Here is a 25,210-nt window from a genome sequence, read left to right on the forward strand (position 1 = left end):
TTTCCCTCTTATGAAATCGGTAACAATGTCTAAAGAGGAGGCTACACAAAATACACTCATTTATTTTATTATATTTACCAGTTACTCTACATTTTATTCTTCCTAATTTCATTAATTATTTAATATTCAGGCATATAATTTGTTAGTTGTCATAGTAGAATCTAGTTCAGTTAGTTGAGTATTAGCATAATGTCTTTATATTAAGAAAGAAACCTGTTACATTTTCAAATATATGGAGGAAGTACTGAATTTTCATTTTGGTAAAGTATTTTTTAGCACAACTTTATTATACAAGTCTGCACAAGAAATTCTCATTCATCTAGAGTAGTCAGGAAACAGGTGTTCTCTTTAATTATACTATGGAAAAGTACTCACTTATTGTGTATAAAAAATGTATACTTGACTCACCACTACTTAGAGTAGCATTTATTGCTGCCTTTGAATTTTTCAAAGCACCCTTCCAAAGGATAGAAATATAGTGACTACTACAGCAATATTAATTGATCAGCTGTTATCTTTTTTTACAGATTTATTCTAATTCTCCTTGGTGGCTGAATGTGATCCACAGAGCAGTGGAATTCTCTATTGATGAGGAGCTTGTCCAACGAGTGCGAAATGAAATAACCAGCAACTACAAGCAACAGACTAGCAAGCTTTCTATGTCAGAGAAGTAAGAAAATATTAAAAAATAGAATAACTGTATGAGTAGCCACCCTAAAAATTCGTATCAGTTGTTATTAAGAGGTCCAGTTAAATATAGGAACATATTGTGATTACAAACATCTGGATTTTATATTGTTGAGTACACTTCAAACCAAAATATTAGGTGTAGATCTAAAAGAGAAACCCTTTTTTCTACATATTAGTCACTTAAAAATACTCTTTTTACTACTTTTTTTTTTAATCTGCTTAAACTATTTTCTTTTTATCTTTGTTGGACAAGGTTTTGAAATAGACTTTGTTTTGGAGAATTTTGTCCTTAGTAAGATATTCATACTTCCCTATAATTCATTCCCTAAATTCTAAGCATCCTAGTGCCGCAGTGGCAGGTTTTATATTATAGAGTTACCTGCTCTTTATTCCCCATCTTTCTTCTCATCAGCACTGTTCTTCTGGGTCTTTATAGGTAAATTGGATTATTGCTCTAGATATAGAAATGGTGAATAAATTTACTTTATATCGAAAGTACCCTTAGTGGTCTGACTCAAATGAGTATCTGTCTGATGTGGGAAATTTAGGTGTTGTGGCAGGACTGTTGATTCTAGGTGGGTAGAACAGAGAGAGAATCTTACTGCTTCTCAGATCACATCCCAGCAGAAAATTAGCCTTGGATTAATGTTAGTTTTCAGTGAAAAATTCATCAAAAGAATATAGGGTTTTTCTTAAGGATATGATCTAATCCCTACCTTCTAAAGTTTAGTTTAATGAGAAGACAATACCCATGAATAATTTGAGAAATATGACTATATAAAAACTGAATATAACGAAGTACTAGAATAAGTGGTATTTTTAATAAACTCCATTGACAAGAAGAAATAGATTAGTGTTTTGAAATGTTGGAGAAGCTTCAGGAACAAGAGTGGGCTATTATGAATAATTTGAAGGGAAGGGCATATGGCATTTTAGGAAGGAGAAGAACCTGCTCTTAATTTAAAAAGCAAACAAATTGTGTTTGTATTTCCCATTTTCTAATTTATTATTTTAGGCTTTCTTTTTCCTTTCATAAATCCATTTACACACACCCATACTTTTCTTAGTCTGTTTTATCCATAGTTTATCAGAATAGTTAAGAGCATTGTTTGGATTTAACTTCTAACTGCTACATAATAACTTTGAAACTTAAATTAATCTATTAAGCTTTCTCAATAACGTGAGCATAGTACCTATTGAGATTACACAGGAGCCATGCTTGCCAAAATGCCTAATATATAGTAAATGCTTAAAATACACACATAGTACATATATAAAGTCTTGTAACAAGTAACATATCTTTTAGCTAATTTTCTTTCTTCCCAGTGTTCTGTTTATCTTTCATCCTGCTGTCACCGCTCCACATACAGCTAGAATGTCTGTACTCATTCAGCAATAAAAAGAAAGACTATGGCAATCGTGATCTTTCAAAGTCATCTAAGACAGACATAGAAGATTTTGAGTACTGTTTTTTAGTACCTGGGAACAGGAACTATCAGACTTTTTAAAGTAGAGAATCCAATGTTATTATTCCTTGCCTAATAGATACCAATAGAATACACTCCTAAGGTAAACTCACTAAAGTGTGACTAGGTAAAATGTTGCAATTTCTCTGTTTAGCAACCATTTTCTAAATTTGAAGAAATTGACCTATTTATTTCTTTGTGTTGTGTTTGTTGCTGGTGATGGGAATTAGGTTTCGTGATTGCAGAGGTCTTCAGTTCTTACTAACAACACAAATGGAAGAACTAAATAAATTCCAGAAGCTAGTAAGAGAGGCTGTTAAAAAGCTGGAGGGACCCCCATCTCGTAATGTTATTGAGTCTGCAACAATCTGCCACCTCCGACCAATTAGACTTCCTCTCAACTGGTAGGTACTAGGAGAAAGCATTAAATGAAATGGCATCATTCCTTTAGGCCAAATTTCTTCTTTTTTTGTTTGTTTGCTTGATTTAATCCTTACCCCAAAATTAATTGATTTTTAGAGAGAGTAGAGGCGGGGGGGGGGGGGGGGGAGAGAGAAACACTGATGTGAGAGAGACACTTTGATTAGTGGCCCTCCCACACATACCCTGCCCAGGGCCTAGGATTTGAGCCTATATGTGCCTTGACCTGAATCATATGGGATCCTTTGGTCCTCAAGCCAGTGCTCTATCCACTGATCCACTGATCCAAACCAGCTAAGGCAGCCTACATTTCTCCTGAGAGAAGAAATATGGTTTATATAATAAAAGTTGTGTGTTTTTTTTTTATTTGAATTCAGACAGAATTAGAGATATGTATATCATTAATCTAACTTTAAAAAAAAACTCTAAAGGATCACATACTGAAAATCTTTTTTTCCCTAAAATAGCACATTTGTTGAAAAGAAAAAGTGAAATACAAAATACTTAGCCTTTCGTAGAAATTACCTGATTGCTGGTTGTGTTTGTGAATATTTTACTGACAGTTTCTTCTTTTCCAGCTGTGTCTTTTGTAAGGCTGATGAATTGTTCACAGAGTATGAATCAAAGCTATTTTCTCACACGTAAGTTCTTGATTATTTCCCATCAGGAAAATGAGACATTTATAAGACTTGATGTTTTAAATTAGAAGACTATATTTTTCTTATAGTAATCTTTCTTATATTTTTTCTCTTATTAAAGCAACTCAATAAACTTTGGCATTTGATTATTTAGCATACTCAGTTTCGTCTGTGCAGAAGTTTACCCCCAAATGCTCATGTCATATAGTAATGTCTAATTGAGAGATAGTTGAGGGGAGTAACAGACTCTGGAGTCCAACAGATTTCAACTCAAATCCCTGCCCACTATTGTGGGCAAATTACTTCTCTAAGCCTAACTATCCTCATTTATGAAATGCATATAATAATAGCACTAGAGGAGAACCAAAATGGCAGCATAAGGTATAAACCTGTGCATGCTGCCTCCCACAACAACATTGAAACTACAACTATAAGACAAAACAGCTATCATCCAGAACCATGGGAAAGCTGGCCGAGTGGAAGTTCTACAACTAGAAGGAAAGAAAGAAGCTCATTGAGACCGGGTAGGAGGTGCAGAGGCACCAAGAACAGAGGTACAAAGGCACGCACAAGGCAGACTGCACCTGGATGTGCGGTTTTTTTTCAATTGGAAGGTAATACAAGCTCTCGAATGCACTGAGCTCGTTTAAGGCGAGGTTCTGGGGTCCCAGACTTCTACGGGGAGAAACTGGACTGTCTTTCAGCGGTTTGGAAAGTGCGGGTGGCTTTCTCACAGAACTGCTTGCAGGGATCATTGTTGCTGTGGGCGTATGGGGCTGCAGAGACGCGGAGTCGCGGAGACGCTGATGACAGCCATTGCTGTTTGCTCCGCCCTGGTGATTCTCTGAGACCCCACCCCACTCAAATTACATCCCCTCCCAAGTTGTGCTCAGCAGTGCAAAGGAATCACCTCGGCTTTTGCAGCCTAATCTAACTGCAGCTGGGTCTGAGAGCTCCAAAACTTCCAAATCCCAAACAAAAAGGAGAAACCTGCTGATACCACTGTAGCTCCTGCTGGGTGGACTCACACAGTGGTTGACTTGGAGATCCAGAAGCCAGGGTACCCCTGGTCAGATACCAGATTTCAACTCCTCACATCCATAAGGGACACACTCAAGAGGCAGACTCAGTGAGCACCAAAGCCCCACTGAAGCAAGTCCTGCCCCATAAGGGTGTCTCCAGCACAGCAGTTCTTATAGGCACAGTGGGTCCTCGCAGTCAGCCAAAAATGCAAAAACAAAGAAACATGTCACAAATGAAAGAAATGGAGGAAAGCAAACTAATGGAGGACATAGAATTCAGAACCACAGTTAGAAGATTACTCAAGAATCTTCTATGAACCTCCGAGGAACTTAGTGAGACTTTAAAGGATCTTAATGAGAATGCCAAAAAAATGGAAAAGGACCAGTCAGAAATTAAACATACACTGACTGAAATAAAGAAGAATATACAGAGACCAAACAGCAGACGAGAGGATCCCAAGAATCAAGTCAAAGATTTGAAATGTGAAAGAAACAAAAAACACCCATCCAGAAAAGCAAAACGAAAAAAGAATCCAAGAATATGAAGATAGTATAAGGAGCCTCTGGGACAACTTCAAACGTACCAACATCTGAATTATCGGGGTGCCAGAAGAAGAGAGAGAGCAAGATACTGAAAGCCTATTAGAAGAAATCATGACAGAAAACTTCCCCTACCTGATGAAAGAAATAGACTTACAGGTCCAGGAAGTGAAGAGAACCCCAAACAAGAGGAATCCAAAGAGGACCACACCAAGATACATCATAATTAAAATGCCAAGGGCTAAAGACAAAGAGAGAATCTTAAAAGCAGCAAGAGAAAAACAGTTAGTTACCTACAAGGGAGTACCCATACAACTGTCAGCTGATTTCTCAACAGAAACCATGCAGGTCAGAAGGGAGTCGCAAGAAATATTCAAAGTTATGAATAGCAAGAACCTACAACCAAGATTACTCTACCCAGCAAAGCTATCATGTAGAATTGAAGGTCAGATAAAGAGCTTCACAGACAAGAAAAAGCTAAAGGAGTTCAACACCACCAAACCAGGATTATATGAAATGCTGAAGGATATTCTTTAAGAAGAGGAAGAAGAAGAAAAAGGTGAAGATAAAATCCATGGACAATAAAATGACAACAAATAAATACCTATCAACAAGTGAACCTAAAACTTAAGTCAGAATAAACTGGTGAATATAATAAAAGCAGGGGCATAGAAAGGGAGTGAACTGACAATTCTTGGGGGGAAGGGGGTGTGGGGGGTGCGGGAAGAGATTGGACAAAAATCTTCCACCTATGGATGAGGACAGTGGCAGGGGGTAAGGGCATGGGGTGGGGTGGGAACCAGGTGGAGGGGAGCTATGGGGGATAAAAAGGAACATCTGTAATAATCTGAACAATAAAGATTTATTAATTAAAAAAAATAATAGCACTACTTCCCTGGGTTGTTTTATATATTAAATAGGAAAATGCACATAATTGCTTAACAGAGTGTTTGATACATGGTTAGTGTCCTATTTAATGTTAGCTCTCATTATTAATATACTTTATGCAACACAGATTTGAAATCTTCATCCTATGTAAGGAATTAAGCTACGTAGTAAGTGCGATAGCCATAGTATTAGCAAAATTATTTCTCTTACAAAAATGGAAATAGACAAAAGTCTAAGTTCTGATTGCCTCAAAAGAGAGTGGTTGACAGTGTACTTTTAGAATATCTTACGTTTTGGTGGGTTTTTTTGGTATGGTTGATGATAGTAGTTTGTTTTTTTATATTGTTTTAATTCTCAGAGTAAGATTTCAGCCTGGAATTTATAGCCATTTATTATGCCAGATGGTTCTCAAATAACACTGATCAAATTTATGAAGCCTCAAGCTTTTCACAATTGCTGTGATTTCAATGACTTGCAAGCATGATCTTGTAGATGTGACATTAAAAATTGTTGAAATTTTCATTACTGACCTTGTTTCCCATACTGGCTCTGCCAATATGAATTTATAGTGCTTTTTACCCACTGAACAGTTACTTTGTTCTCATATGTCTTCAGAGTCAAAGGCCAGACTGCAATATTTGAGGAGATGATAGAAGATGAAGAAGGCCTGGTGGATGATCGAGCGCCTACCACCAACCGGGGTCTATGGGCAATAAGTGAGACAGAGCGATCTATGAAAGCTCTACTATCATTTGCAAAATCACATAGATTTGACATTGAATTCATTGATGAAGGAAGTACTTCAATGGATCTCTTTGAAGCTTGGAAAAAGGAATATAAGGTCCAGTATTTTAAAACTTCTTCCAATATTAAAAGTTCTCCATTACATTAATTTTAATTACTACTTTTCTTTTTCTCTCTTTAGTTTTAAAAATCTGCTTAGAGACTTAGGTGTTATAATTTCTCTTTCCCTAAAATGTTGTGATTGTAATGATGAAAAATAAAAATAATCATACTGAATAATTAAGTAACTTCTATTTATTAAGTTACTAAAAGAATATCATTATTAAAATAAAAATATATGAAACCTTTTATTTAGCTGTGAAAATGATCATTCTTCTGTTCTTAGCTTGACCTTACACAGCTAATTTATGAAATTAGAGTAGGGATTTTTTTCATTTTTTATTTATTTTTTGCTCTGTGAGTAAAACCAACCATCAACAACCTTGAATGAAGATTGGAGAACATAGTAAATATTTCTCAATAGGTGTGACTAGAAACCATTGCTATTTATAATGCACAAAGTGACCTTTCATATTAATACTTTAGTAATTTCCTCATGTTGTAACTCTGACCTTGAGATGAGATTCTAGAATTTATTAATTTTTTATTTGTCTTTGTATATGGATTTGTTAATCTGTTATCCTACTTTGCAAGTGAGATGGGTAAGGTCATGAAAGAAGTGTTTTATTTATAATTCTGTTTAACATCTTTTTTTAATCTAAAGTTCTTGCCTTTTAAAGCAGAATAAAAAGTATCCAGAAAAAGAAGGCATGCTATCTGTCTATTATATCAGTTCATATATTTGATAAATTGGGAAAGTTATTTTTAGAGTATAGAAATCATTGGCTCATAATCATTTTTTTTCTTTCACATTACTATTTTAATGTACAAGCACGTTAACACAGTTAATTACAGCAAGCTATGGAGGAAGATAGTACTGTGTTATGTCCACTTAGCTCTACATTCTTCCTTTAGGTTCTGTTTGGCCACTTGCTCTGTGTCAGAGGAATGCTTATCCTGTAATTCTCCCAAAACTTTGTCCCTTTTTTCTCCATAACATTGCAGACTAAACCCTCTTACAGCAATGTAAATGAATGAGCTGCTACACACATCAGTCAGGATCTACCTCAAAGTGTAATGTTAGTGAAGAAAGTTTTATAATGATTGATATCACTTCTGTCAATTTCAGAAACCTAAATATCCAGGTTATTAAGGATGTGGAGATTAGTATATGTCAATGAAAAGTATGGAATAATAAGTCCAACCCAGAATAATGGTTACCCCATGGGAGGGGGGTGGGGTTTGAAGGAAAAATATGTGAGGAAAGAGTGAGATAGTTAAGAAGGAACACAAAGGCTTTCTAAGAATTTAGTATTGTCCTCTTTAGTAATTGGATGATAGGACTCACTTGTGTATTTTCGTACTCTCGTTTTCATATATACATATTATTTAAAATGTGAAATATTTTATAATACAATATTTCTTTAAAAAATAAAGTAGAGATTTCACCAGCTAGTATTAAGCTATACAGATGTTTGGTTCTACCAAGGAATCTTTGGATATTCTCTTAAGAATCTAGAGAGGCAATACTCTGCAGTGTCCTATGGAGATTTCCAGTTGTACTTTCTCTTCCTAAAAAGAATTGCTTGTACCTTAGACACTTAATGAAAATTTCAATGTCATAAGACCTCATTGAAGACTTGACCAAGACACATCTTGGTGGTTTTAACCACTTTTAATGATGTGCTTTACCAATGTCTTTGTCTTTTCTGTTCCTCCAGTTGCTTCATGAGTACTGGATGGCTCTGAGGAATCGTGTATCTGCTGTTGATGAACTGGCAATGGCTACAGAACGTCTAAGAATTCGTCATCCTAGGGAGCCAAAGCCCAATCCACCTGTTCTTCACATCATTGAACCACATGAGGTAATTTGCAAGTAAACCACAGAAAAGAGCACAGCAAATAGATAGTACAAAAGCCCAAGATTCATAGAGGAGAGAGAGTCACGACAATGATCTCTAGTTAGTATGTGTTTAATCTCTTCTCTTTTATCCATATGAAGTTATTTGATTATGTAGGTCAGAAATGCTCAAAGTTGAGCAATTTCACATCTAATACTTGCTTTAAATTCACCATTTCGGTTCATTTGTTTCTCTCCAGATTGCAGATGCACCTGTTTTTGAACACCTTCTATTTGATACAACCTAAAGATATTCTTGGTCAGTTTTCAGACATGTGTCCTATTACGTCAGCTTTTTCAGAACTAGAAAAGTCTTCCCTAAGAAAACCAAAAACATATTTTGCAGTATTTTCCTTTGCTAACGATGAACACATATTGACAACGTATCTGCTAATAAATCTCTTTTTATATCTCATTATTAAAAAATAACTTCACCAACATTTTCTATATTAAAAATATCATTTTCTTTATAATGTACTTATATTCCTTGTGTGTGCTAAATCTTTTAAATATTTTTCTTTCCATAAAGCTTAGAGACCGTAACTCAGAAAAATTGGTAATATTCATTACACACTATCTTAACTTTTTTTTTCAGTGATCTATCCACTTATTTTTCTTTTACAAATAATAAAAAAATTTCTATCTCATTCATGATTGAACACATATTTTGCTTTAAAATTAATAGTCACAATTGAAGAAACAATTGATTGTCTAATCAAGTGGCTAAGCTCATAAGGCCTCAACAAATGTTTCATCTTACTGTTCTCATTGGATAATAAGACCTTCTATTTTGATCATTCCTGGTAAATAGCAAATTTCTTTCTCTATTGGTTTCCACTTGCCAAACAGTCATGACAGATGGTTAACATGGTAGCTACTGCTTTCAGGGGATTCTATCCAATGAATCTTCATTTCCAGTGGAAAGCTGTTGGCAACTTTCAGGAAAAGTCCATCCGTCAGGACTTCTCTGTCATGGCTGCCAGGCTGCTGGATATGATATTCCTGAAATTGCATGGATATTCTTTGCATCATTTTTAAATATTCCTGTAAGCAATGTTCTGAACAGGTCGTCTCTTCATGTTTTACTTCTTTTGTTGTGAAGTCTTTCACACAAGTCCAAAAAGCAAGTTTCTGTAAGTTTATTGTAGGTTCCGAGAAATTCTTGAAACTGTTTTATCTAATCAGATTCTAGCATTTGTGTAGCCATATTTTTTGGTACCTTTATTAGTCACTTTTTCTAATGCATGAGTTTCCTTTCTGTTCTGGAAAAGTAGTTGTCCAACATTTGCTTGAATGTCTCCAGTGAGGCCTGATTTCTTATGTAAGCAGAGTCTCACTTCGACAACAGTATGAGGCTGGGGGGACTGAGCTGCCAGTCAGGTATGGGGGTGGACGGTTGGGGTCAGGTGGGTGCTGCAGTTGCTGGATGCAAAAGAGCTCACTTAACTTTTGAAACAGAAGTCTCAGCAAGTGTTTTTTGTGTTGTCCTTTTAACAAATTCATCTTATTTTTATATTCCTGTTTTGTCTATTATATTCTACTGAGGAGGCCATAGAGAGGATGGGGGCACTGAGATTTTTCTCTGGATTTCTTAAAATCACTCTGGCCAGAGTAGCATATTATTTCATTTTTCTTTTTTTTCCCAATATATTTTATTGATTTTTTACAGAGAGGAAGGGAGAGGGATAGAGAGTTAGAAACATCGATGAGAGAGAAACATTGATCAGCTGCCCCCTGCACACTCCCTACTGGGGATATGCCCGCAACCAAGGTACATGCCCTTGACCGGAATCGAACCTGGGACCCTTGAGTCCTCAGGCCGACGCTCTATCCGCTGGACCAAACCAGTTAGGGCTCATTTTTCTTTATCCATGGATGTACTACTGAAAAATGATACAGATAGAATTTGGGTTGATTTTTTTTTTTTTATATCTGACTTCAAGTGTATAGGAAAGTTTCCTATTTAAAACTTTGACATTGAGTTTTAAGCAAAAAATATATACATTTATTTTTGAAATATATTGTCTATTATCCATTTTGCACATTTGAGTTTTCTCATGTAAATGAGTTTTCTTAAAAGAGGACATATTTGTATTGAGGGAGAATTATGCCTTTTTAATATAATTTTATCACCATTCTGAGAGAGAATAAAGTTATTTTGTTTTGTTTTTCAGGTGGAGCAAAATCGGATAAAACTGCTAAATGATAAAACTGTTGCTACATCACAGCTTCAGAAAAAACTTGGGCAGCTTCTTTACCTAAATAACTTGGAGAAGGTATTGTTTTAAAATACGCTACTTTTTTCCATGCTGTGTTATCAATAAACCACTTTAGTGACTCCATTTAAACTATTAGTCCCATAATTAATTGTACAGGGTTTTTTTTAATCAGTGTTTTATTTGTTAGATATATGAGTCTGAATACTAGCTATGTCTACAATAGCTACACACGTCACAAATGAAGATGATGATCTATAGAAAATATGTTACATAGATAATATAAAGTTATACACTATATAGATTAGGACAATAGTTACGTCCAACAAAAATTACATTTATATAAATTATGGGTTATTGTCATGACATGATTAAATATTTTAAATGGCTATTCTTGTGAATAAATGAGATGAGAAAATGCTCATGTTAGAAAGTTGAGGAAAAAAGTAACTAAAATTATAAATGGAATATAATCCCAATTTTTGTGATTATGTTTATTTGAAATAAAAGATAATGAACTTAACAAATTTTTTAAATAATTAATTTTTCTGGCACTCAACAAATATTTGTTGAGCATCTACTATGTACATACATTGTACTAGAAGTTTGGGATAGACAGACTTGGTCCCTGGCCTCAAGGGATTTTGAGTAATTTGATGTGGACATATCACAGGCACTAGATCAAGTAGTGATTAATAAGATGTTAGTGATTCAGCTGAACTTGACAGATTAGATGTAAATAAATGACTTAGAGCAGAATGGCCTGCATTTAAGATGCTACAGAAATTTGAATATTAACATGTTATGTTGTCAAACAGCTGTTTTCAATGTCAGGTACTGGTTAAGTGGACTCCAAAGCATTTAAAGAGTCTACTACTTGTTGAGGAATTCTACTTCTTTATAGGAGAAGCAGGTAATGATGAGCCAACATTTACAGTAGCCAAGATGTGAAAACAACCTAAGTGTCTATGGAGAGATGAATAGATAAAGAAGGTGGAATAATATTCAGCTATAAAAAAGAATGAATTCTTGCCATTTGCAACAGCATGGATGGACCTTGTAGGCATTATGCTAAGTGAAATAAGACAAAGATAAATACCATATGATCTCTGTTTTATGTGGAATCTAATCTATAATAATAAAAGCATAATATGCTAATTAGACCAGACAGCCAAATGACCTAGACGTCATTCCAGACATCCTTCTAGATGAAGCCGTGGTGGCGTGGGCCGAGGCAGAGGCAGTTACAGGAGATCAGGCAGGCAGGCAAGCGGTTAGGGGCAATCAGGCAGGCAGGCGAGTGATTAGGGGCAATCAGGCAGACAAGCAAAGGTGTTTAGGGACGATCAGGCAGGCAGGCAGAGTGGTTAGAGGTGTTCAGGCAGGCAGGAAAAGTGATTAGGGGCGATCAAGCAGGCAGCCGAGCGGTTAGGGGCATTCAGGCAAGCAGTTAGGGGTGATCAGGCAGGCAGGCACACTAGTTAGGGGCGATCAGGCAGGCAGACAGACTAGCGGTTAGAGACAGTGGTCCCAGGTTGCAAGAGGGATGTCCGACTGTGGGATCAGGCCTAAACTGGCAATTGGACGTCCCCCAAACGGTTCCATATTGCAAGAGGGTGCAGGCCGGGCTGAGGAACCCCCTGTCCCCTGTGCATGAATTTCGTGCACTGGGCCTCTAGTAAAAAATAAAAAGCACACAACATTAAGCTCGTGGGTACAGACAACTGACGGTTGCCAGAGATGGTGGTTGTGGAGGTAGGTGAAATGAATGGGTGAAAGGAGTCAAAAGAGACAGACTTGTAGTTTTAAAATAAATAAAGCTTGGGGATATAATGTACAGCATAGTGACTATATTTAATACTGTATTGTATATTTGAGAGTTGCTAAGAGAGTCAAGGATAATCAATAGCAATGACTTATAAAAAACTATTTGGTTAGTGAAATCACAGACTTAAAAACTTTTGTAATCCTTTATGTTTTCTTCAGTTTGAAAACCTGCCCATTTGATGACTTTTCTGAAGCTCTTTTAATTTTTAAAAATAGTTTTAAGGAAATTTTGAAAAGCTTTTATACTTCAACATAATTCCCAGGTATAATTAGGTCTCAGATCAGTAATATTTCTAATATCTAGTTATTTGCTTTGCCTTAATGAGATTAGAAAAAGGATACCGAGAAGAAACCAGTATTAATAAGGAGTTATGGAAATAAATGCTGCCTCTTCCTATCTTTGTGAGCCATGCTAAGCGGACATGCAGAATATATCATTTCTTTGTAACAAAACCTAGCTTGAAAATATAATCTATGAATTTAGCTAATTATATCATATTGTTCTTTTCATTTTGCCTTCTATGATAATCACAACTACAGTAATATGATAACTTTAACAAACTATCATAAAAATTGTTTCCATTTTTTGTTCACTTATTTAGTAAATATGATTTGTAAACCCAGGAATGATAGTATTAGTAATAAAATATAAATTATCAGATCATCATATTCATCAGGTTATTAAAATTGCAATTGCCAGAATTTATTTTCATAAATGAGTTGTATTTGTATCAGGTTTTCAAATATAACCAATATATTTTTGAATTCTTCTCTTTTGGATAGTCTCAAGACAAGACGTCAGGAGGTATTAATCCAGAACCTTGTCCAATCTGTGCTCGGCAGCTGGGAAAACAGGTGAAATTATAATAAACATCACTGGCATTTATAAAACACTTCAGTTTTCAAAGGCATTGCTATTTGTCTGTTTTTCTGTTTATGCCATTTCAGTCAACTTCCTGTCACTACTAATGTTCTGGTGCCAGATGACTCTGGCTTCTCCTCCATTGTAGATATGTTTTGCTCTTCTCTTCTCCTTGTCCATTTGAGCTCTCACAGTCTGCACAAGTCCCCTCAAGTAAAGGAAGTGCCCTTCATTCCCCGTGGCACTAAAGGTGCACAGGGTACAGAACAGTACTGCCCTGTCTACAAAAATGCCACTGAGTCATTTTCCTGCAGCCCCCGCTCCTGGGGACCCTGACCCAGGCCTTGAGAGCAGAGGTGCACCTAGAGAGTGTCATGAACTGCGTCACCCAGGAAAACCCAAATAACTCTTTCCCTTTCCCAGTCAGTGTTTTTAAACCGAGCTTATATATCACATTTTCTCTACCTTTAGTGTGGCTTCTTTTCCAAGAGGCTTTTTAGTTCATCCTGCAAAGTACCTAGGGAAGGCCCAGCCACACACCGTTTTTTCCATTCAAGTACAGGCACATCATAGCTTAGGGCTTAGGAGCCTGTCACTCCTAGCACCATTCTGTTTTTATTATTGTTGCTGGTTTTTATCAGGTGGAAAGTTTAAATAACAAGATGTCAGAACTTTTAGAACTGACACCTCGATTAAATCTAATGCTCTTCTATACCCCCCCAACCCCTGCCAAAAAGGGGAGAAATCCCCATAATATGCTCCAGAAAAGTTATTGTGTCTTTCTTAAAATATGATAAGGGGGGTTTCAAAAGTATTTTTTTGTTTGTTTATTTAGTAATTTTTAATGTATCCCAGAACCACTTGTAAAATATCTGAGATACTAGTCCATCTTATTTCCTATATAATAAATGCTTTAACATGGGAAAATGTAAATGTATTTAAAAGTTGTATGGACTATTTTGAGTGTGATATTGCCTCCAAATTAATGCTGTTCTTAGTCCCTGTATTATATCTTCCATTAGAGTGCTGAAGGGGTAATTCACATTCTTCCTAAATACTGAAATGAGAATATCACCTTCTTACAAATACCAGTGACTAGCTGACTATTGTGCTCACTGTTAGGGTGAGCAGAACTAAACACTATGAAAGCTTATTCTGACTAGACTTAAAAAATCAGTCACTTAAATGTACAGCTTAGTTTTTATGACTTAAAGAATACTCATATCATGAAATATTTAGGCAGTGCAATGATGACTTCTCCTCTTCATATATGTATACATTGGAAGGGATCTTCGGTAGTAACTCCCTGAGCATGTTCTGTGTTTTCTTTTCCAGTGGGCAGTCCTGACCTGTGGGCACTGTTTCTGTAATGAATGTGTTTCCATTATTATCGAACAGTACAGCGTGGGCTCCCACAGGAGCTCCATTAAGTGTGCCATCTGCCGCCAGAACACGTCTCACAAAGAAATCTCGTATGTCTTCACCTCAGAGAAAGCCAGCCAGGAAGAGGACATCCCTGTGAAGGTGAAGTAGATTAAGAACATGTAGAGGAGTAGTCAGGGCAATGAGAAAATCAAAATCAGAATAAGGCTGTGCATGTGTAGGAACCACTGTTGTCTGTCTGTGGCCACACTGCCCTAAAGCCTCAGCTCACCCTCTCCTGTGAGAAGAACACAAGAACACTCCCTCCATCATAGTCACCAATAGGCATGCCCACTGTGGCCAAAAAGTGCCTTCTTAGAATTCCACTTCCCTGTTATTTTCTATAGTATTTCTGTCTACTACAAATAGTGCTCTGGTTACATTAGAGATTTATTTAAAGAAACCTTTTTTCCTCATTCTTTCATTTAGCCCTTAATATCAGGGAAAAAGGATATTCCCAACCATGTTGAAGGAGCAAGTAGACTGGTTACTGAAGTTAGTGGTCTTTCAGAGTGCAGCCTAAACTTGGCTTTATTTCTCTAATTTTTTTTCCCATGCTTTATTCCAAATTTTTTTGTTGTTGTTAATCCTCACCCAAGGATTCTTTCCCATTGATATTTTAGAGAGAGTGGAAGAGAGAGGGAAAGACAGAGAGATACATAGATGTGAGAGAAACGCATGAATTGGTTGCCTCCTACACATGCCCTGGTCAGGACTCCGGCCAGGGAGGAGCCTGCAACCCAAGTATGTGCCCTTGACCGAATCAAACCCAGGACCTTTTAGTGCTCAGGCGAACTCTCTATCCACTGAGTCAAATCAGGTAGGGCTTCATTCCAAATTTTAAGAAAGTGGCCATAATATGAAATCCAAACAGGATCTGTAATTTATTCAGGAAAGGCCTGTACTAGACTTTCTGTTCTTTGTATTTCTTAAACGTGATTTGTTTTTCCCCTAACTAAGCTTAGATGAAGGACAAATAAATACATGAATGTAGTATGGGATTTTGGCCAGAAGAACTAGCCAAGAGAATGGTGGCACATGCTCTTAAGCAAGAGGTGATAAAATCTTTTCCCTTAATTCCTTTTCCTTCTGGGTCCTTGAAGTTCTCTTCTTGCTATGTTTAAGGATTGTATTTTGGGGTAGAATTAACTACCCCACTTAGGCAGTCTCAGTTAAGATGTTAGAATATTAGGCAGTTGTTAGGATGCCCCCTCCCAAGGAAACTATAGTTGAATTAAAAAATATCTAATTGCTCTTTATTCCTACTGCTACTTGAGTAAAACCTGAAAATATCAGTTACATTGCTGTCTAGAAAATAGTAGAGAACATTTGGAGAGACCAGTTTAGGAGGCTACAGCAATAGTGATGATGTCTTTGATTACATTGGTGGCAGTGGAGATGGTAAGAAGTGGATATATTAAGAGGTATTTAGAGTAAAGTTGATTAGCAAAATAATGTTGTAGGGACTGATGATGAAGATTTCAGAGGTGACTCCCTGGTTTCTGATGTGAAAAAGTCAGGAAGATATGGTGCAGTTACTACATTAAGGTATTTGGAAGAGGAGTGCATTTAGACATACTATCTTTGAAGTGCCTAAGACATTCGATTAGAACTATCCAGCAAAGTGTTAATATGTGGAACTGGAGATTTAAAAAGTCAGTCATTGGCTTCAGAGATCTTTGCAGCCATGAGAGAGCATGAGATGGCCTAAGGAAAGGAACATAGAAGTTAGCTTCTGATCAGGTCCTATAGACTCCATAGCTCGTGAAGGTGGAAAAAGGGAGCAGGCTAAGAAAGGAGACCTAGCAGGAGAACTGGAGACAGCGCTCCAGGCGAGTGTGCTGGCAACAGAGGCCCCAGGAACACTCTGCTTCAATAAGGAGGAGACTGTCAGCACTGCCCAAATAACAGGTAGAGGTTCGGCTATCAAGCAAACAAGCTGTAAGATTAGATGTTCTTAGCAAGGAATAGGTGATCTTCTTTAGTCATTTTCAGATAGGACAGTTTTCAGTACTCAGATGTGGCTGGAGAAGTGGGTGACCCAAGTGAGGTGAAGAAAAAAAGGTTCTAAAAGATGAAGCGGTGAGATCCAGATGTTGAATGGGTTGTCCTAGTGCATAATATCTAGCGTGGTTATGCTTTATTCTCCTCACCACACAAAGAACTGCTTTCTTTCTCTGTCCCCCTCTCCTCCTTTCTTTCCACTCTTATAATTCTCCTTTTTCTTCTCATAAAAATGGTCTTTCTTAGCTGTTTCTTCTTTTTCTTCTGTCTCTTCCTCTGGCCTCAGGCATCCCAAGGACTACAGATGGCATTCCTGCCTAAGAAGGGCTGCTGACTCTTAGATGAAAGCATTCACAGTACAGGGAGCAGCAGAACTGCTGTGTCAGGCCTAATGCGCTGAGGTTTAGGAAGTGATCACTCTAGCTACGCGTAAACAGTACAGCTTCTGTGAAACTGAGTCATTGAACCCATCAAACCTAACACCTGTTTATCCTATGGCAAGCTTTCCTAGAACCCAGGAAAGAGACTAAGACAGTTCCATTTGTTGTCCTGTTGGGACAGGGGTATCAGTGTACAGCTGTGTTCGCTGTGCTCTGATTTCTTCCTGTCTTTCATGGGTTTTGATGAACACATGAGTTAATTAAAGCATCTTGTAAAAAATTATAAGACTACAGAATTTACTAAAGTTAATTTATCTTTTGTTATAGATACACATATTTGCATTTCTTTTTTATTAAATATATAACTGAATATTGTACCTATTATGCAAGCAAATTGTATCCCTCTTTCACATTCTCACCTTGCTTCTTGCTGCCTTTTCTGTCACCATTTGTATCTGTCACTTCTGCCTTCTGCTGCCTGTTCCCTTTTCTTAACTTCTGTCACATGTCTGCCTTGGTGTCTGCCACTTTGCCTTGAAGCATCTGCTTATTGTTGTCTCAGACTCTCACTGGACTCTTCTGACTTTCTAAAACTCTCCCACGAAATGCTCACATCGTCTAACCTGGAGTTGAGGATGTGGTCAGGTAAAGATGGCTCTATGTCAGAGGTACTCAAACTACGGCCCCCGGGCCACATGCGGCCCGCCAAAAACATTTATCCGGCCCGCTGGGTGTTTTTGCTGCCGCTGCCTGTCCTGCTTAGCAGCCAACTCGTCCCGGGCCCGCAGTGCGCACGTGTGGAATGTCTGAGGGACAGTGAACTGGCCCCCTGCTTAAAAAGTTTGAGGACCTCTGCTCTATGTGAATAATGAAGGCATTATTTTGAAATTTTGTAAATATTAGTTCAAACTATACCTAAATTGAGGGGATTTTTTATTATTATCAAATCCCTGATCTTTATTAAACAACCCTGAGAAGTAATTTTTTAATTTTATTACAGTTTTTATTTTATCTAAAATGTTTATTTCAGTTCAGCCAGTGTGACTCGGTGATTGAGTGTCGACCCATGAACCAAGAGGTTACCAGTTCAATTCCTGGTCTGGGCACATGCCGTGTTATGGGCTTGATCCCCAGTAGGGGGCATGCAAGAGGCAGCTGATCAATGATGTTTCTCTTTATCAGTGTTTCTACTTCTTTATCCCTCTCCCTTCTTCTCTCTCTAAAAATCAATAAAACCATATTTTAAAAAATAAAATGTTTTATTTCACTCTAAGCCAGTAGTTGAGACTATTGAACATAATAAACAATGTAATATCATACATAGTGCTTAATTATGTAGCTGATCTCAGATAATAAATATTTAAAGAATATAAAAATAGTATTAAATAACATAAGACATTTTTTTCTACTGGTATTTCATAATGTAAGAGATTCTATTTATTGACCATAGAAATAAAATGAATACTGAGATCAGAATGTTCAGTATAGTGGATGCTTCTAAGTTAAAGATTGTATCTGCCCTAACGACGGTATGACAGTATTCCTAAATGACCCTTGGAACCTACTGGGCATTTCACAAAGTAAACAAAATTCCCCTTGCAAGTCCTGGCAACTGCCAGGCGTTTTGGATACTGAAGTAGGCCTCCTGGCAGAACATAGCCCCACGTGGCATGTTCCCTGTGTCCTAAATTTGACTAGGTTTCACACAGAGCATTTTTGTTGGTGGAAACCCTGACTCTGTACTGGACAAGGTTTTTATGTCATGAGAAGTTTCTATCCAGGAGAAAATGTACTTCTAAGATTTAAACCATAAATTATCTTTATGAAATTACCTTTATGAAGAACTTATGCTTTGTGGAGTATAAACTCCACTAAATGTAGACAGGACATTGTTCTTGAGGTGGGGACTTTGTTTTATTTAATACTGTGTCCCCAGCATCTAGAATAATGCCTGGCATGTAACAGGTACTCAGTGAGTGGATGGATGGATAGATAGATGGATGGACAATTGAATAATATTTACATACTAGAGGCCCGTTGCACAAATTCGTGCACAGGCAGGGTCCGGCCAGCTGGCCCCGATTGGGGCCGATCGGGGGTGGGCTGGCCGGGGACAGGGGCCATGGGTGGTTGGCCAGCTGGCCCCAACCCCTGGTCGAACTCCCAGTCGAGGGGACAATTTGCATGTTAGCCTTTTATTGAATAAGCTAATATCCCTAAGACCCTTTGGGTCCAAATAAAGCTTTTACTTTTTTGCTATTGCTAACTTATCTCTTGAAAATCATTATTCAAGGTGTTTAAAAGAACAGGATAATATTTTGATGGCCTTATGCACTGTAAGATTTCCCACAGCCGAGGTGGAGTTTCCATTGAACTTCATTCAATTAGCATGTTAATGCTTAAGAACCCAGCACTTACCCCAGGCATTTGCTTGAAAAGTATTCCCACTTTATGAGACCAGTCATACAAGTTGCATAACAGCACCAAGTTGTATCTGTCACCACCAATTTGGGTTTTTAGCATGGTGAACAGGTGCAGACAGAAATAAAACAATGTTAGCTGGTCTTAGTGGAAACTACTATGGATAGCACAGGCACAGTGAGAGAGTTAGCTCTACTTCAAAAAGAAAAGTCCAGAGTAAAAGTAATGGAAGTCATAAAATACCAAGACAACTAGTGACTTCTTCCAAACTAAACAGTAGTGGGAAACATTCAAGTTATTTGCAAGTTACAAACCACCAAAGAAATTTAAAGAAAAATCTATGCTACAAAATCTTACCTTCAGGGCCATGTTTCTGTATGACTTTCTGGTGTGCTTTTATATTCAACTAGAGCAGTGGTTCTCAACCTTCTGGCCCTTTAAATACAGTTCCTCATGTTGTGACCCAACCATAAAATTATTTTCATTGCTACTTCATAATTGTAATGTTGCTACTGTTATGAATCATAATGTAAATATCTGTTATGCAGGATGGTCTTAGGTGACCCCTGTGAAAGGGTCGTTCGACCCCCAAAGGGGTCGCGACCAACAGGTTGAGAACCGCTGAACTAGAGGCTCGGGGTATGGGTTTGTGCACCAGTGGGGTCCCTCAGCCTGGCCTGCACCCTTTTGTAATCTGGGACCCCTTGGGGGATGTTGCACTGCCAGTTTTGGCCCGATCCCTGCAGGCCAGGCTGAAGGACCCAACCAGTCACCAGTGCATGAATCCGTGGGTACCGGGCCTCTAGTATGCATATGAGATCTTTGGTTAATCTCTTTCCGCCTTCCCCCTCTCCCCACTTCCCTTTGAGATTTATCAGTCTGTTCCATGTTTCCATGCCTATGCGTTGAGCGTCTGCCTCCTGGTAGTCAATGCATGTTATAGCTACCGGTCGAACGGTTGGACACTTAGCATATTAGCCTTTTATATATTTAGACTAGAGGCCCGGTGCATTGATTCGTGCACCAGTGGGGTCCCTCAGCCTGGCCTGCACACTCTCACAATCCGACACCCCTCAGGGATGTCAGGCTACCGGTTTCCGCCCAATCCCTGCAGGCCAGGCCAAGGGACCCCATTGGTGCACAAATACGTGCACAAGGCCTCTTGTATGCATATAAGATCTTTGTTTCCTCTTTTCCCGCCCTCCCTTTTCCCCCCTTCCTTTTGAGATTCATCAGTCTGTTCCATGTTTCCATGCCTGTGTGTTGAGCATCTACACCAGGGGTGGGCAAACTTTTTGACTCAAGGGCCACAATGGGTTCTTAAACTGGACCGGAGGGCTGGAACAAAAGCATGGGTGGAGTGTTTGTGTGAACTAATATAAATTCAAAGTAAACATCATTACATAAAAGGGTACGGTCTTTTTTTTCAATAGTTTTATTCATTTCAAACGGGCCGGATCCGGCCCGCGGGCCGTAGTTTGCCCATGGCTGATCTACACCCTGGTGGTCAGTGCGTGTCATAATGAACAGGCGAATGTTCGGACACTTAACATGTTAGCCTTTAACATATATAGACTAGAGGCCCAGTGCACAAAATTGGTGCACTAGGGGTGGGTCCCTCAGCCCAGCCTGCACCCTCTCGCAGTCCGGGACTTCTCGCTCCTTACCGCACACCTGCTTGCTGAGCCCGGCTTCTGGCTGAGCGGCAGTCCCCCTGTGGAAGTGCACTGACCACCAGGGATCAGCTCCTGCATTGAGTGTCTGCCCCCTGGTGGTCAGTGAACATCATAGCGACCAGTTGTTCTGGTCATTCCACTGTTAAAGGTCACTTAGGCTTTTATTATATAGACTAGAGGCCCGGTGCACAAAAATTTGTGCACTCGGGGGGGAGGGGAGGGTCCCTCAGCCCGGCTTGTGCCCTCTCGCAGTCTGGGACCCCTCAGGAGATAACGACCTTCTGGCTTAGGCCTGCTCCCGGGTGGCAGAGGGCAGGCCTAATCCCTAGGTGCAGCCCCTGGTCGGGCTCAGAGCAGGGCTGATTGGGGAGTTGGGGCACCGCCCCCTGTCATGCACAGAGCAGGGCAGATTGGGAGGTTGCGATGCCATCCTCAGTCCTGCTCAGGGTAGGGCCGATTGGGGGGTTGGGGCACCACCCCCTGTCACACTCAACGCAGGGTCAATGGGAAGGTTGTGGCACCACTCCCTGTCACGCACAGAGCAGGGCGGATCAGGGGGTTGGGGCACCACCCTCTATCACCCACAGAGCAGGGCCGATCAGGGGGTTGAGGCGCCGCCACTGTCACACTCAGGGTAGGGCCGATGGGGAGGTTATGGCTCTACCCCGTCACACACAGAGTAGGGCCCATGGGGTGGGGGGGTTGGGCCGCCGCACCCTGTCACACACAGAGCCGCAGGGCGATCAGGGGGTTGGGGAGCTCCCCCCTATCAGGCACAGAGCAGGGCCGATCAGGGGGTTGAGGCGCTTTCCCCTGTCAGGAACAGAGCAGGGCCGATAGGGAGGTTGTGGCCCCGCCCCCTGTCACACACAGAGCCGCAGGGCGATCAGGGGGTTTGGGTGCTGCCCCCTGTCACGCTGATCCCGGTGCCGGGAAGCCTCGCAGCTCCGCTGATCCCGGTGCTGGGAGGCATATTACCCTTTTACTATATAGAATAGAGGTCTGGTGCATGGGTGGGGACTGGCTGGTTTGCCCTGAAGGGTGTCCTGGATCAGGGTGGGGGACCCACTGGGGTGCCTGTCCAGCCTGGGTGAGGGGATGATGCCTGTTTGCAGCTGGTCACACACCCTTCAGGGTGGGGGTCCCCATGGGGTGCCTGGCCAGTCTGGGTGAGGGGCTGAGGGCTGTTTTCAGACTGGGACTGAAGCTCCCAACCGCTCCTTTTTTTCTTTTTTCTTTTTTTTTATTCTGGGCCAGCTTTAGCTCTGAGGCTTGGCTCCAGCTCTGAGGCCTCTGCTGCTTAAAGAAGGTATCTGGTTTGTTTAGGTTCTGTAATCGAAACTCTGTATCAACTCCAGCTCTGAGATCCCGGCTCGCTGAAAGCAGGTTTCTGGGGTTTTGTTTAACTTCTATATTTGTTACAATGTTCAAACTGCAGGCTCAGAGGCTGGCAAGGCAGGCGGGGAACGTTGGAGTCCTCCATCACTGAAGCAAGCAAGCCTCATGTTCAGTTTAAGCTGCCTGGCTGCTGGCCGCCATCTTGGCTGGCAGTTAATTTGCATATCGCCCTGATTAGCCAATGGGAAGGGTAGCGGTCGTACACCAATTACCATGTTTCTCTTTTATTAGATAGGATTCTCTCAGGGTGTAAATTCCATAACTTGTACACTTTTGAGGCTAAAGAAAATTCCCAGCAAATACAAAATAAAAAAGGATAAACATATGTGTACCTACCATATAGTTTTGGTAATGAAAGTGTTTTATAATGGTTTTCCCTTCTGTTGTTAACTAAATTTTATTTGGTAATAATGTGTTTTCTTCTTTGTGTTCAAAGGGTAGTCATTCTACAAAAGTGGAAGCTGTGGTCAGAACTCTGATGAGAATCCAGCTTAGAGATCCAGAAGCTAAAGCACTCGTTTTCTCAACGGTATAATGAGCATTTTCATCCTCACTGTTAACACCGACTGGCTTTCTGTCTAATCATTTTATATCTGAGAACTAGTTATTAAAGTTTGCCATAATATAGGTAGGATTTAGAATTACTGATTGATTATTTTCTATGTCCATACGATAGGATTATTTTTATAGAATTTTATGATGCTTCACAAGACAATTCCAATAGCTACATTTCGTGTTTTTATATTCCTTTTACTTGGGGATTTTCTTATGTTAATATTTTTAAAAATTGGAATCTGGTACCTTGAAAGTCTCATTTTGCAAATGAACTTGATTGTTTAAGAGAAAGATAAATAATCAACTGAATAAAAATTCTAGTTTTCCTTTTGGAAAGATAAATAACCACATTCATTAAGCACTCCGTTATTAATTTTCTATTATTTATGCTTAATTCAGTTCTCAAAGATGATTATTTTCTTTACCCTATCTTTAACTAGCATTTGATTAAAAAAATTAAAAACACTACCATTTCAATATAGTATTAAATAATATTGATGGTACTTCATTTAAAGGTTTTGGTTTTGTGTTTACTTAATTCTGAGGTACAAAAGTTATTTTGACTTAGTTCCTTTTCAATTCTCTTAATGTGAAAGTGATGTATAAATATTTTCTTATTTTATGTGTTCTTAGTGGCAAGATGTATTAGATATTATTTCAAAAGCTCTCACTGACAACAACATGGAGTTTGCACAGATTAGTCGTGTGAAGACATTTCAGGTATGCCAAGATCTTCTCGTGTTTTTTAAAGTGGGTTCAGTTGCAAATGGAAAGTTCTGTTAACTAACTTACTTTCATTTATTGCCTTGTGTCTTGATTAATTATAAAGCAAAGTAGAGAAACTATAGTTATTTTCTTTCTGTTCAGTTATACCCATAGCATGATTTCTTCTGACTTGAGGTACATTTCTTCAATATAACAAAAGATGGCCTACAATATACCTTTTGAGTGGACTGAGGCCTCATGCCCCTGGGATTAGGTTCTAAATTCACTGCATCAGGCAAAACTACATGTGGTCAGATTGTCCTTACATCACACTCAGTGCAACAACAGTGCACACTCAACAAGGCAAACACACACAAAAAGACCAAGTGAACATTGAGCAGATTCATGTCTCTTATCATACATGCTCTAACACATTCTTACTCTTGTTGTTCTTTCAGCTCGTATAGTTTAATTTGCATACATCACATAGTGATTCAATTAGAACTTAGGAGACACTTGTACTCATAAAGTCAAGCAACAAGTTTACATTTTCTAAAAATAGTAATTTTACATTTAATTTTCTTAGCTATTATATTCCACAATACCATTAGGCATATTTAACATGAGCAGTATTATATTTCTCTTACTTCTAACTGATCCAGCTAAAATTTAAATGTACCTTTCTTTTTTAGGAGAACCTGTCAGCATTTAAACATGATCCCCAAATCAATATTTTGCTGCTGCCCCTGCACACAGGTTCTAATGGATTAACTATAATTGAAGCTACTCACGTTCTGTTGGTGGAGCCCATATTGAACCCTGCCCATGAGCTTCAGGCCATAGGAAGGGTGCACCGAATTGGACAAACAAAGTAAGGACTTTAATATCAGTCGTGTTTGCTTCAAGTTCCTAAGACTCTTCATTTGCATTCATCATAACCTATTCATTTTTAATCTCTTCCTCATTTATGAAATTTTCAAGTATTATATAACCAAAGGACATTTTGAGGTTTCCAACCCTCCCTCCTCTGAGCAACAAACCCCCAAATTCTCCTAGATTTTTGCCTTTGCTCCTTCACAAACTACCCTGATACTTTGTTAAAGAAGTTTCTTAAACTGCTTAAGACAACTGCAAAGTTGAAGTCATCCATCATAACTTTGGGAAGAATTGATTTTTTATTGTCTCAGGTAGTTTGTATTTAAAAGAAGTCATATTTTATGCATGACTGAACACAAATATCTCCCTTTTAAATTCTTCCCCTTAGGAAAAGACAGCCTCACTCTAAGACAGGTCTACTCTTAGAGATAATTAGATTTAGTTTAAGGCCCAAAGCAAAC

General features: G+C 38.8%; 1 protein-coding gene across 1 annotated transcript in view; it reads left to right on the plus strand.

The window, feature by feature from the left end:
* The window catches only part of SHPRH (SNF2 histone linker PHD RING helicase), a 71,135-nt gene that overhangs the window by 40,465 nt on the left and 5,460 nt on the right, over positions 1-25,210 (plus strand). Inside the window, exons 19-29 of the mRNA XM_081093946.1 lie at positions 528-670; positions 2,387-2,560; positions 3,155-3,217; positions 6,280-6,505; positions 8,229-8,372; positions 10,582-10,683; positions 13,234-13,305; positions 14,648-14,836; positions 23,050-23,142; positions 23,802-23,888; positions 24,566-24,744. Of these exons, the coding sequence (XP_080950072.1) occupies positions 528-670; positions 2,387-2,560; positions 3,155-3,217; positions 6,280-6,505; positions 8,229-8,372; positions 10,582-10,683; positions 13,234-13,305; positions 14,648-14,836; positions 23,050-23,142; positions 23,802-23,888; positions 24,566-24,744 (1,472 nt within the window). The remainder of the gene's footprint in view (positions 1-527; positions 671-2,386; positions 2,561-3,154; positions 3,218-6,279; positions 6,506-8,228; positions 8,373-10,581; positions 10,684-13,233; positions 13,306-14,647; positions 14,837-23,049; positions 23,143-23,801; positions 23,889-24,565; positions 24,745-25,210) is intronic.

This window comes from Myotis nattereri (genome assembly GCF_964212035.1).
Source record: "Myotis nattereri genome assembly, chromosome: 6".
Taxonomy (NCBI): domain Eukaryota; kingdom Metazoa; phylum Chordata; class Mammalia; order Chiroptera; family Vespertilionidae; genus Myotis; species Myotis nattereri.